Source organism: Amblyomma mixtum, chromosome 8, assembly GCF_055824585.1.
Source record: "Amblyomma mixtum isolate Tamu chromosome 8, ASM5582458v1, whole genome shotgun sequence".
In the NCBI taxonomy this organism is placed as follows: Eukaryota; Metazoa; Arthropoda; class Arachnida; order Ixodida; family Ixodidae; genus Amblyomma; species Amblyomma mixtum.
Window position 1 is genome coordinate 20,463,613 of NC_143019.1, and position 12,383 is coordinate 20,475,995.

A 12,383-nucleotide genomic window follows, 5' to 3' on the forward strand; every position below is an offset into this window, starting at 1 on the left:
TCAATTAAAACAGCGACGATGTTCAGGCTTCTCCTCACTACGCTGAAGGAGTGCGAGGAAACTCGGCAGTGACGTCATTATCGCCGAAACTTCAGATGTCCGCTGCTTACACCTGCATGCTGCTGTGCGTCGTCAGATGGCGCCAAACAACGCATTGTGAGCTTCACCTTCCATGGCGTCGGTTTTCTTCCATGAAATAACCCTTTCTTCGCTGGAAACGTAGTGCCGTCATACGTGACGTCATTATCGGGGCCTATGCCCGTCGCTGTGCACTTCAGAGAAGCCTGAACGCCGACGACGACTTTAATCGGCTATTACGCCACCATTTCATACGCTAGAGCAAAACAATTTCGCAGGCTTTACCTGCTCATTTTGGACATTCGGCAACCATAAACTCATGGAATTCTAAAACCGCTTCAGTTGCCCTTTAACAGGCACAATAAAAAAAAAAGGAAAGCTGAAGTACTAGAAAGAAAAAGAACAAGCTCGCTTCCAGTCATGGCTAGACATCGATAAAATGCCAGGCACTAAGGCAATTAAAGAAAGCTTTGCATCAAATGCTTGCACTACAGAGTAGTCAGGCCTACACTGCATGCCCCAGCTGAAACCAAGTCTTCACTTTTATCATTACTTTAACTGTAGTCCCAAGGCTATAAAGGTGCACACCGCAATGCAGTGGCGTGAGCAAAAGTAGAGAAACCTGAAAATGCAAGCTCATTTCCCTGCTGCTGGAGCTATACCGCATTCACTCACATAATACGCGCAACCCCCCGTTTGGGCGTGAAAAATTCCAGGCACCATTTCCGCGCATAATAGGCGCACCCTGAACTTGGCACTGCGATCAACACTGTATTAACACTTAGGCTCTTAAGGGGGGACACTGGTCTTGAAAAAAAAATTTCTATTAATGAAGTCACAGTGACAAAATCTTCAGGGCATATGTATTTTTGTGTGCTGATTCCGAATATGTCATTTAATTTCATGTAAAGCAATTCCTTGAGCACTTATGCAATTTTTATGCAAGTATTTTGCGGAGAGTTTTGAAGAAAATTTGCTGCGGGAAACTCGCTGAAATGTATGCCATTGGGTTCTCTTGACACCAAGGAATGCAATAAGGGTGAAATTGTCTTCCTGCCTATCATAGAACTTAAGTTATAGAGTTTTGAAGTTGTCGCTTCAGAAATGAGAAGGAAAATGTGTATTGCTGTGTGTGAAGTGGCAGCTTCAGTACCCTATTACTCAGTTCTATGAGAGCCAGGATGATAATTTTACCCTTATTGTATTCCTTGGTGTCAAGAGAACCCAATGGCATACATTTCAGCAAGTTTCCTGCAGCAAATTTTCTTGAAAACTCTCCGCAAAATACTTGCATAAAAAGTGCATAAGTGCTCAAGGAATTGTTTTACATGAAATGAAATGACATATCTAGAATCAGCGCACAAAAATACATGTGCCCTGAAAATTTCATAACTAGGACTAAATTAATAAAATTTTCTTTTCAAGACCAGTGTCCCCCCTTAAGCTCTCTCTGCCTTAAGCGTATGACACGATAGCGTAGTGGGTTAATTCCCATATATGCAGAACCAGTGACTCTACATTCGTAGACCCCTGGGAGTCCTTGTACCACCCCTGGCACAGTGCCACTGCCCGGCGATGGCAGGTGCTGCCACCGGTGGGTCTAGTGCGACCCAGGTTGCTCTTCCCTAGCGACCTATCATTAAGGGGGGACACTGGTCTTAGACCTATTTTCCCTACTTTTAGTCCAATCCTAATGAAACTCTACCACCTTGCTCAGTTTTTTATACTGATTTCAGCAATGAAATTACCTTTCACATAAATTAGTCGGTTCCCAAGATAATTTTAATTAGCCATTCATTAGTACCTCGGTGCAAAAAAACTGCTTAATAAAAAAATAATTTGTAATCCATGGCTACATAGTATGGTGATTAAAGAGTGCCATAATCAAAACCATTTTTCCATTTTACCCTCATTAGTAATTTTAAAGCACTTGGAATATCAACGTTCAAGGTGTGAATGTAATGCATCGATAAACTTTGCGAAATTATAAATTTTTGAAGTGTGATTGAACAAATCTGCTTCGATTATTGCACACACTGTGCCTTCAGCTTCCCTTAGCAAACAATATGACATCTCTATCTGTCCTAGATGTTGAGATATCGACATACTAAGACAGCCAGATGTCCAAAATTTTCATGCCATTAAATATTCTGCTCCAGCATAAATTCAGCCCACACGATGATCTGAATTTAATATTATGGTCAAAATGCTGGTTTGTTAAGGGAAAAAATTGGTACGGTTGGAAAATAATAGCTGCAGATTCCACAAATCTCATTTTTTGAAAATCGATTTTTTGGTCATTTTTTGGTCTCAAAGACCAGTGTCCCCCCTTAACTGCCACCTGTCACGGTGGGCAGCTCTCCCGAAGGTCATATTGCACACACGGCGACACCCAGCTTTACCTAGAAGAGCGAAGCTATCGCCTTAAAAAGTACGCCTATTATCCGAGTAAATACGGTATTCACACGACTATCTAGGCTCATTTCCCTGGGTCTCCGTCTGCTTCTGCTTTGAAGATACATACACAGTGCACCCTTTGAAGAAAAAAAAAAACTGAAAATGACACGACAGGGCTCTGGGGGCAGGATACTTCTTTTAGCTACCACACCACGACCCCCGAATGCAGTCCTGGCCCCGCAAAAGAACCCCCCCCCCCCCCGCTCACCTGCAGCTGGCTGTCGTTGCCGGTGTGCTCCAGGAAGGGCAGGTCGGCGGCCGAGTTCTTGCCGAGGCCTATGGCATCCAGGAAGGCCTCACTGTTGACCTCGTCCGAGCGGCACCGCTTGGTCCCCCCTTCCTCCTCACTGGCCTCCTCGCCACCCGAGCCCCCGCTGCAGCTGCCCGCATTCTGGTAGGGGCCCCCCGTGGCTCCCCCTCCTCCTCCCCCTGCGGCTCCCCCGGACACAGCGTTGTCCATGCCGGACTCCGGGTCCAGCTTGCGCTTGTGCAGGGAAGCCGAGGCGTTGCTGGCAGTCTGCGGCGAGTCAGAGACGAGCAGCTGAAAGCAAGGTTCCCCCCCAGGAAAACTTGACGGCCGTCCCTTTACCTCATGGGAAAACCAGAGCCCCACTGACCAAGTCAACCACAGCAGCCAGTTTCAAGTGCACGATTCAAAAGGGTAGAGAGCTGGGCCAGTTGGTACATAGTTGTCCTTCCGCTGGTTTTTTTCGTTAGGTTTGGTTTATGGGCGTTTAACGTCCCAAAGCAACTCAGGCTATGAGGGACGCCGCAGTAAATTGCTCCGGAATAATTTCGACCACCTGGGTTTCAATGAAGTGCACTGACATCGCACAGTACGCGGGCCTCTAGAATTTCGTCTTCATCGAAATTGGGCTGCCGAGGCCTGCATCGAACCCGCGTCTTCCGGGTCAGCCATAGAGTTTCTTACTATTACCTAGAGGGAAAGCTGGCGGCGCTGCACTTCAGCCACCATGGACGCCCAAAGCATCATGGGGCGGTGAGCTACTTGTTGCTGCACAGTCGTAGTTTTTCAGGAACACGAAGTGTCATTACCAAGATGTTTCATTCCAAAAACGCTGTCCGTGTGTGCGCAGACGACTTTCCCGCGAACGCAGTGTGCAAAAGCCATAGTAGTGAAAACGCGACGACACACGACGCCAATAAAAGGTTTCACCTTTCCGAAATGCCATTAAAAAACCTCTTCTAGTGTTTAAGCAACATTTTTTTTTTAAAACATATTTACTTTTAAAAGTGTGTCTGTTAATTACGAAATATTAGTTTTTATAGTGTTGACTACTTCGCCAATAGGAGAGCGAGTCGTCTCTTATTTTGGGCAAACTTTGCACTTAAATGCTTTTCTGCTCGTTTGTTGCAATTTACATACAGGATATTGAATGTTAGGACATTCTTGATTATCGAATAGCGTTTATTTTTGCATTATTTTTTGGCCAAAAGTTGCAGTTCCGCAACAAGTAGCTCACCGCCCCATGATGCTTTGAGCGCCCATGGTGGCTGAAGTGGTCTCGAGGGGTCGCCATGCAAACTCCCATAGACGGGCTGCCAGCTTTCCCTCTAGGTAAAAGTAAGAAACTCTATGGGGTCAGCAGCTGAGCGCCGTAACCACTGAGCCACAGCGCAGGTAAAAAAAAGTTGCAAGCTTAACCCTTTCAGTGTCACAGATGAGCTGGGATAGTCTGCACGTTTCTAGTAAAAAAATGGTCAAGGACAAGCCGGCCTCGTCGACGGCAATTTTTATTTTCTTGCAATTTCATGCACACACACCGATTTTGCCTGGGCGAGTTTAGCTGTATTTTGGTGGCTGGAACCTCGCATTCCATTGAGCAGTGCTAAAATTAGTGCTTATCCTTGGGATTATTTTTTTAAAGCACAGCAAAAAAAAAAGGCTACCCTATATAGCCAGGCACAGAAGGTGGTTAAAAACATCCCTTCTACCCTTCAAGTAATGAAAGTACTATACATGAAACCAGGCTTTTTTCGCAACAAGCCCGAACGGAGCAATAGCTTCACATGGCACAGAGGACGCTCACCATTACAGCCGGGCCCGAGCAGGAGTCATCGCTAGTGAGCAAGGCCTCCGTGGTGGCGCCACTCAACCCATCGCCAACCAGGCCAAGGAGCGCCGAGTCAGACCTGCTCGAGGACAGCGCCTTCTTTCCAGCCGTCGCACCAGGGCTGTGCTGGGGCGTGGAGTTTGGGGTCGCATTCTGCGAAGAAGCGGCAGCGCATGATGGGAGGCGCCATGTCCAAAGACCACACAAGTTTCGGCCAGCCACCACCACCCCCAAAGCTCCCGAGACGGCTGGTGATGCATGCACACACACACAGTCAGTGGAGTCTCCCGCACACCCGACAATCACTTCCGCCACACAGAGAACAATCCAGAGAGCAATCCACTCACCGACTTGTTTCCCTTCTTCTTGGACCGGTTGAGCACTGACTGAGGTAGGTACTTCACAAGCTCTCTCCTGCAGGGGGCACCACAAGGACAACACACACCAGTCAAGCTGACGTCGCAAACACCAAGCCTAGCACAAAGCGGCCTCTAATCCACAAGGTTAAGGGGGGACACTCGTCTTTGAGACCAAAAAATGACCAAAAAATCGATTTTCAAAAAATGAGATTTGTGGAATCTGCAGCTACTATTTTCCAACCGTACCATTTTTTTCCCTTAAGAAACCAGCATTTTTACCATAATATTAAATTCAGATCATCGTGTGGGCTGAATTTATGCTGGAGCAGACAATTTAATGGCATGAAAATTTTGGACATCTGGCTGTCTTAGTACGTTGATATCCCAACATCTAGGACAGACAGAGATTTCATATTGTTTGCTAAGGGAAGCTGAAGACACAGTGTGTGCAATAATCGAAGCAGGTTTGTTCAATCACACTTCAAAAATTTATAACTTCGCAAAGTTTATCGATGCATTACATTCACACCTTGAACGTTGATATTCCAAGTGCTGTAAAATTACTAATGAGGGTAATAAGTAAAAATGGTTTTGATTATTGCACTCTTTAATCACCATACTATGTAGCCATGGATTAAAAATGATTTTTTATTGAGCAGTTTTTTTTCACCGAGGTACTAATGAATGGCTAATTAAAATTATCTTGGGAACCGACTAATTTATGTGAAAGGTAATTTTATTGCTGAAATCAGTATAAAAAACTGAGCGAGGTGGTACAGTTTCATCAGGATTGGACTAAAAGTAAGGAAAAGAGGTATAAGACCAGTGTCCCCCATTAACACCTGTGGCGTGTAATATCCCAAGTGTCATAAGGGGCACTGCAGTGGAGGACTCTGGATTCATTTGGACCACTTGGGGATTCTTTAACACACATTGGCACTGCACGGATCACTGGCGCCTTTTGAGTTCTGCCTTCATTGAAACGTGGCCAGAACCGAAACCATCTGACCGGGATATTGTAACAATGACAATTTTATCAGAACAAACGTAGCTTGGTCAAAGAAAGCCTAACGAGGCTGGGTCAGGATACTTCGGTCGGCACGTGACTTCAACACTCATACACTGGGCACTACACTACGACACAGCAAAGTGAGCTCACAGCGATTTGTTTATTTACTGTGCAGTGATGTTCCTACCACAATTCATGTCTAAATGCCACTACTGTTGAGCAGACGTACCGCCTGACGTATTTGATGTCCACTTCCATGTCCTGCTTGAGAATGTTGATGGCCGTCGCTTGCCTCTTCACTGCACGGACAGACAGAGATGTTGGTCAGACATGTTGCGGAAGCTCAAGCAAACGAAAGCACACACACACAGCAGGAAAAAGGACAAGAACAATGTCGCGCCACAGAGGAGTGCCACCTTTCAACGCAATTCTCAAACCAACACGCCTTCCTCTACTGGAATCAAAAGATCTCCAGAACACTTACAGAGCAGCCCGAAAATCGTTCAACTCAACCTCTTGACCAAGTTGGAAGGTGAGCGAGAGGAACCAGGTACGCACCAGTGTCGACAAATGACCGTGTGTCGTAGGTGAGATCCACGTTGACGTGCTCCGTCTTGTTGAACTGCAGGCCAATGAACCACATGGACTGGAACTTGTCCCTGCATGCGTGCATACAATGGCCGGGTGTCGAGATTGCATGCCACTTCCTCTCAATGCAACTAAATTACTTCCGAAATTACTTCCAACAGATTATTTTCAGTGTTAGAACCCTTGCCCTGTATAGGTACAGGCAAGTAAAGTACAGTCAAACCCCATCAATTCAGATACCTTGAATCAGCATACCTTGAAAGTTAATAGCGCTACGACCACAAATTTGTGTGGAAATAACTTTTTTTGCAGTTCCACTAAATGCAGAAGAAAGCGCACACTGTCAGATGAACCAACACATGTCCTTTAGGTCACTCGGGGCATCAGCAACTTCCCTCCCCACACCTGCACAACCCTGAAACCAAAAATGCTCTCTCTCTCTCTCTCTCACACACACACACACACACACACACACACACACACACACACACACACACACACACACACACACAAAATGCACAGTAGAATCTCAATGATACTATCACTGCTGGTACAAATTTCAGAATGATATGAATCCGTGAAATTTCTTGCCTGGAGCGCATAGTTCATGTGCACTATTTCAGTTGATCTGAACACCCTTCCGCAACCCTACGGATGACAACGCTGGAGAGTCGTGAGCGTACTTGTCTCAACCGCTAAGCACAGCCTGCACGCTGCGGACTCTGATACGCACCGCGGGCAGCGAGCAGTGGCGTGCATCGACGATGTCACTGTCGTTGCACACTGCAAGTTGGTATGCGCTGTCATAAATCCCACCAGCATAAACAGATCAGTGTGAATGTATTTCCCATGCTTCTACATATGCATTTCGCTCATTTTGGGTAGTACGATTTTGCACGATATGAATATTTTTCACGACTCAACGATACTCATATCACCGAGATTCCATGCAATGACTACAGGCTCCACAATAGCATAGCTGCCAGCACAGTAAAAGCAAATGCCAAAAAAAAAGAGGAAAATGGCAGGGTGCAGCACAAAACAAAAATGCATACTACACACCACCTTGACTGATGACCATACTGACAATAGCGGCATCTTTCTATTCTATTGGATACAGCACCACTTGTGCTAATGTGGGGAGACTTCTCAGCCATTCAATCACCATCGTCATCACTCCATCTCCGGAGCTTCTGTGAATATGTGAGCTCTGCTGCCTCTCAGATTAACCAAAGCGCAGCCAAATTTCTTCACATTAAAGAGAGTTGCATGCCATATAGAATAACGTTTTCCAAATTAACAGGAGCCCAATTAACAAGCTACGTGCTACACTTCAACACTACAAATGGACTACTGTTCCAGAAAGCAACCTGCAGCCTTTACTCAGGAAGCAAACGTCATCCGACAGTGCATCAAGCACCAATACATCAGGGGTGGGACATTACTAGTTTTTCAGGCTTCATGCAAAATATAGTGCCGCACTTCCACTAATCAACTGTGGTTAACTTAATTCCGCTTGAAACTCAACCTTTTCAACCAGTCCAGACTTTCTCGTCATGCCAGCCCCGGCTTTCCTGCAACACAGGGCCCCTGCAGTGTCACATCCAAACGAGACTCACCCATCAGGCTCGCAGGGCAGGAAGGACTCCGGGTTGACATGTGCCAGGGCAATGTATGGGTGGCGCTCCAGGTTGGAGATGAGGATGCGGATCTTGGACTCCACCAGGCCGTACCACTCCAGGTGGTGCTCCTTGGACAGGGTGCTCGCCATGAGCACGATGAAGTGCTTGTACTTGCCAAAGAAGTTGGGCGGCTCGAAGAGCTTCATCCAGTCGCTGCGCCGCAGCATGATCTCGTCCGTGATGGCCAGCCCCTGCTTGAACTCCTGCCGCATGATGGTCAGGGTGGAGACGGACACGTTGAAGGTCGAGTTCTGCTGCGGGTAGGCGGGCGTGATGATGGGCATCAGGTGGAAGCGGTCGGCCACGTTCACCCTCGGGTCCCAGACGGGGAAGCCCAGCCGGCTCTCGTCGGGCTGCTTGAGCAGAACGGGCTTGGGCCAGGGCCACTGGGAGAAGACGAGGAAGAACTTGTGCACCAGCGTGGCCGCAGCCGCGTTGGGGTACAGTTGGCAGGTCCTCGCCACCAGCATCGCCCACGACACTCCTCCCAGGTAGCCCAGCACGTTGGAGTAGACCCCGTGCCGCTTGGCCCACAGCTTGATGGCCCGCAGCGAGAGGCGGAACGTCTCCCGGTTGGGCACCAGGTGCAGGATCTCGTCGGTCACGCGGCAGCCGTTGAGGCTACGCACGCACTTGTGGTCCAGGTTCTTGAGGATGTTCACGTCTCGTAGGTCCTGGTCCTCCGGAATGTCTTTCAGAGCCAGCCGCGCAAACAGCATGTCCAGCTGCAGCACGCGTGGGAAAGCATCACGTCACGGGTTTCGCTCTGCCAACAGAGCTCCAAGCACAACGCCAGGAAAGCTACCATGATGCAGTCAGCAGCGACGACAGCTCACACTTCCAGCAGGGCATTGCACTCGTTACTGAACTTCTCCGTAGTGGACACTCTCACTGACACGCACAAGGTTCGCCATTTCTCACCATTACCACAATCTTAAGCAGCTGCATTTTGTGCCTAAATGCAATGCGTGGAAGTTTTTCATAACACCTAAGCTACAGCTATGGTACTGCTATACAAGCATAGCGCAAGTACTAGGACCTACGCACAGAACACAGAAAAGAAAGATTACAATACCTCAATTCCATCGAAAGTCATCTTGATGACCGGAACAAAGGCCTCTTCAACAGCCTGCAAGAGAGACCAAGATGGCTAAGCACACAGGAGGAGGACAAAACACCAACAGATAGTGAACTGGTCTATGCAGCAGCTGCATAAACCGCAGTGTGAGGGCAATCAAGTTCACGACTGGAAAGTTCCAAGTGCAGACACTTGTAGTCTGTAGTCAGTACCTGTGAGACCACAGTCTATAAGGAAATGGCATGGAAACAGTAGCACACACCACAGCAGTTTACACTAAATTTCTATGTCAGTGGATTTTCATGTGCTCATTCCAAAACTGCAAATGTTTTCCTCGTGCAGATACTTTTAGATATATCAAGGAAAGAGCGTCCTTTGTTTGGAAGGAGCTTGGTTAATAAAAACGAGCAGGTCAAACTCCAATGAAAAAGCTCGATTTGCTGACTGTATTTCATGTTCTTAATGAAGCAGTTCTTTAAGGTTAGTATTACCACAAAGGCTGTACATTTTCCCACGCTACCGCAAGCAGGACAATCGCACTCGCACGATGTCGGAACCACGAAAAGCAATACTCGGCTGCTTTTAAGGGGGGACGAGGGTCTTAAAACTGACCTTTTTATTTGTGGCTAGAATCTGATGAAATTTTGCACACAGATGTGTTTTTCTCTTCTGATTTCAAGAATGCAGTGATAATTGAGCTGGAGGTCTTAGATCAAAAGTTATCTTAAAGGGGCTGCGAAACACTGCCTGGGGGAATACCGGCTATACTTCAGGTGGGTTCTTTATGTCACACAGATGCTGACTTAAAAAGAATTACAGGAATCGATGCACAGGAACGGGAGTTATTCAGTGAAGAAATTTCAAAATACAAGCAAACAAAACGCTGCCCTCAACTCGATTTTGGCGGGGCTTCCCACTCCTATTTCGCTCTCCCAATGACGCCACCTGGCGCAACCAATCAAAACAGCCAGCCAGAGCACGTCGCGGAAGTTTGTACTCCATGGTTGCCTGCTCTCTGTGAGACTGGCAGCGTTGTTTCCATGCCAGAGCGCCCCTGGTGGTGTATTTTTATTTTACTTGCCTTGCAGGGCTTTTATCTAAGACAAACAAATTGTCTTTGTTGATATAATATAAAACGCAGACAGGTGACAAAATGTTTCTCCATTTATTCACACAATTTGCAGTATATTTACTGTTTGTCCGGTCATCAAGCTCGCGCCAGGTGATGTCATATCCGCTGCTAAAAACCCGCCACTGTGTGGCGACACCATCAGAGCCATGAAGTTGTTTTTGGGGGGACATTAAAATATTAAAAAACGGAATATACGCGGTGTTACCGACGCTAATAATAACTCACTGTATGCAATCAACAGGCAAAACAGTTAACTAAGATTGTGTTTCTGGGCCCCTTTAAATTCTAGAGTGTAATTAGGTAATTAAGAACGCAGCTTTATTGAACTTTCTCATTGGATTTTGTTGCTTTTAATTACATGAATTGATAGCCAGCAAATTCCCATACCCGATGACATTCTTACTTTTTTTGTTTAGGCCACGTATAAATAGCAATTTACAATTAGCTTAACGAGTTGCAGTGTAAAATACTGCAACCTTTTACTCTCGACATAGTATATCAGGATGACATGCCTTTAGAGAAAAACGAAGAATGTCATCGGGTATGAGAACTCTCTGGCTATGAATTCATGTAAATAAAAGCAACAGAATGCAACGAGAAAGTTCATTAAAGCTGCGTAAGAAATAACTAATTACATTCTAGACTTTGTGAGATCTAAGACCACCAGCTCAATTATGATTACATATTTGGAATCAGAAGAGAAAAACGCACCTGTGTGCAAAATTTCATGAGATTCTAGCCACAAATAAAAAAGTAGAACTAAGACCCTCGTCCCCCCTTAAAAGGAAAGTCATCGTAGCTGCTGCAAGTATCAGCCCTACATCATGTGTTGCTACATGACCTAGATGAGGTAGGAAGAACCTGCAGTAGTAACAGACCTTTCCAGCCCCACTCTGCAGTTGGATATGGATAAAAGACTTTTTCGATTTTTTTTCCGCAAGGCCCACGCCCCCCTTAATGATGTGCCTGCTTCCCATTACCATTTTCCATCCTTACAGAGCTTCAGCACAGAGCCGCAAAGATGATGTGGCCACGGGTTCGTGATGAGTGGTTGTGCTGCGTTCGATGGACCACTGAAGGCCATCATAAAACGACCAGGGCAGTGCGGCCACGTTCACGGCCTACTGAAGCTCAACTTGATTGAGCACAGGTAATGATGACTATTTGGAGGTGGCCTGGCATGGGCGACAAGAGGAGCAATGACTCACCCTGAGGTCCTTCACCTCTTCCTGCTGCCGAAGGAGCTCCACAAAGGAGCTGAAGAAGTCGCTCCGCTCAATGTGGCGGGGTGCTACGCACAGGGTGTCGATATCAGCTCCTATTGAGAGGATGCAGGCAGGGGAAACATCAGAGCGACACTCAAAGGTCACACGAAAGACACGTGGACCCCGGGGGAATACGTCAGCCCCATTGAAACACCACAAAAGACATGGGCATTCAAACCATTCCACAATCCCCGACGACTTCTCGGTAGACTTCGAACCAAAAAGAACAAAATGCGCAAGCCCTCAACTCAAGTAACCTAGCTGCAAGATCACAGAGCTATCAGACAAGGGTGAAGCCAAGGGCTTACCTTTAGTGTGGACTCCAAGCCGGTACGACCCGAATGTGTAGATCTTTCCGCCCACATTCTCGGCTACGCTCGCTGGCATGTTCTGCGCAAGGATAAGCGTTCAGGGAGTAAGCACCGCAAGTAAGAACAGTCACTCTGGTTGCAGAGTATTAAACAGGGGTGCCTGCATTTATGTGGAAGTTGAGGAGACATGCGAATCCCAAATTGGAGGCAGGAAAAGCCAAGTGTAGAGGAAGCTTTGACGTGCTCCAGCAGCTCACCTTTTTGACGCTGACATCATAGATCCACTGTTTCACCAGCTGGTTGATTTTTGACAGCACGTCCATTCTAGAAGACAAAAACCCAAGAGCCC

At 46.9% G+C, this 12,383-nt stretch overlaps 1 protein-coding gene across 7 annotated transcripts in view; it reads right to left on the reverse strand.

The window, feature by feature from the left end:
• LOC149331596 (poly(A) polymerase type 3-like) overlaps positions 1-12,383 on the reverse strand; it is a 33,167-nt gene that overhangs the window by 14,617 nt on the left and 6,167 nt on the right. For 6 of the 7 annotated variants that reach the window (XR_016285087.1, XR_016285086.1, XM_089556764.1 and 3 more), the window contains exons 3-12: positions 12,292-12,358; positions 12,032-12,113; positions 11,667-11,776; positions 9,324-9,377; positions 8,186-8,973; positions 6,537-6,637; positions 6,208-6,277; positions 4,958-5,024; positions 4,587-4,763; positions 2,744-3,076 (exon numbers count right to left, since the gene is read on the reverse strand). Coding sequence is in view for 5 of the 7 variants with exons in the window: in XM_089556764.1 (XP_089412890.1) it covers positions 2,744-3,076; positions 4,587-4,763; positions 4,958-5,024; positions 6,208-6,277; positions 6,537-6,637; positions 8,186-8,973; positions 9,324-9,377; positions 11,667-11,776; positions 12,032-12,113; positions 12,292-12,358 (1,849 nt within the window). In the remaining 2 variants the exon portion in view is untranslated. The remainder of the gene's footprint in view (positions 1-2,743; positions 3,077-4,586; positions 4,764-4,957; positions 5,025-6,207; positions 6,278-6,536; positions 6,638-8,185; positions 8,974-9,323; positions 9,378-11,666; positions 11,777-12,031; positions 12,114-12,291; positions 12,359-12,383) is intronic. The other variant, XM_089556765.1, reaches the window with a different exon arrangement.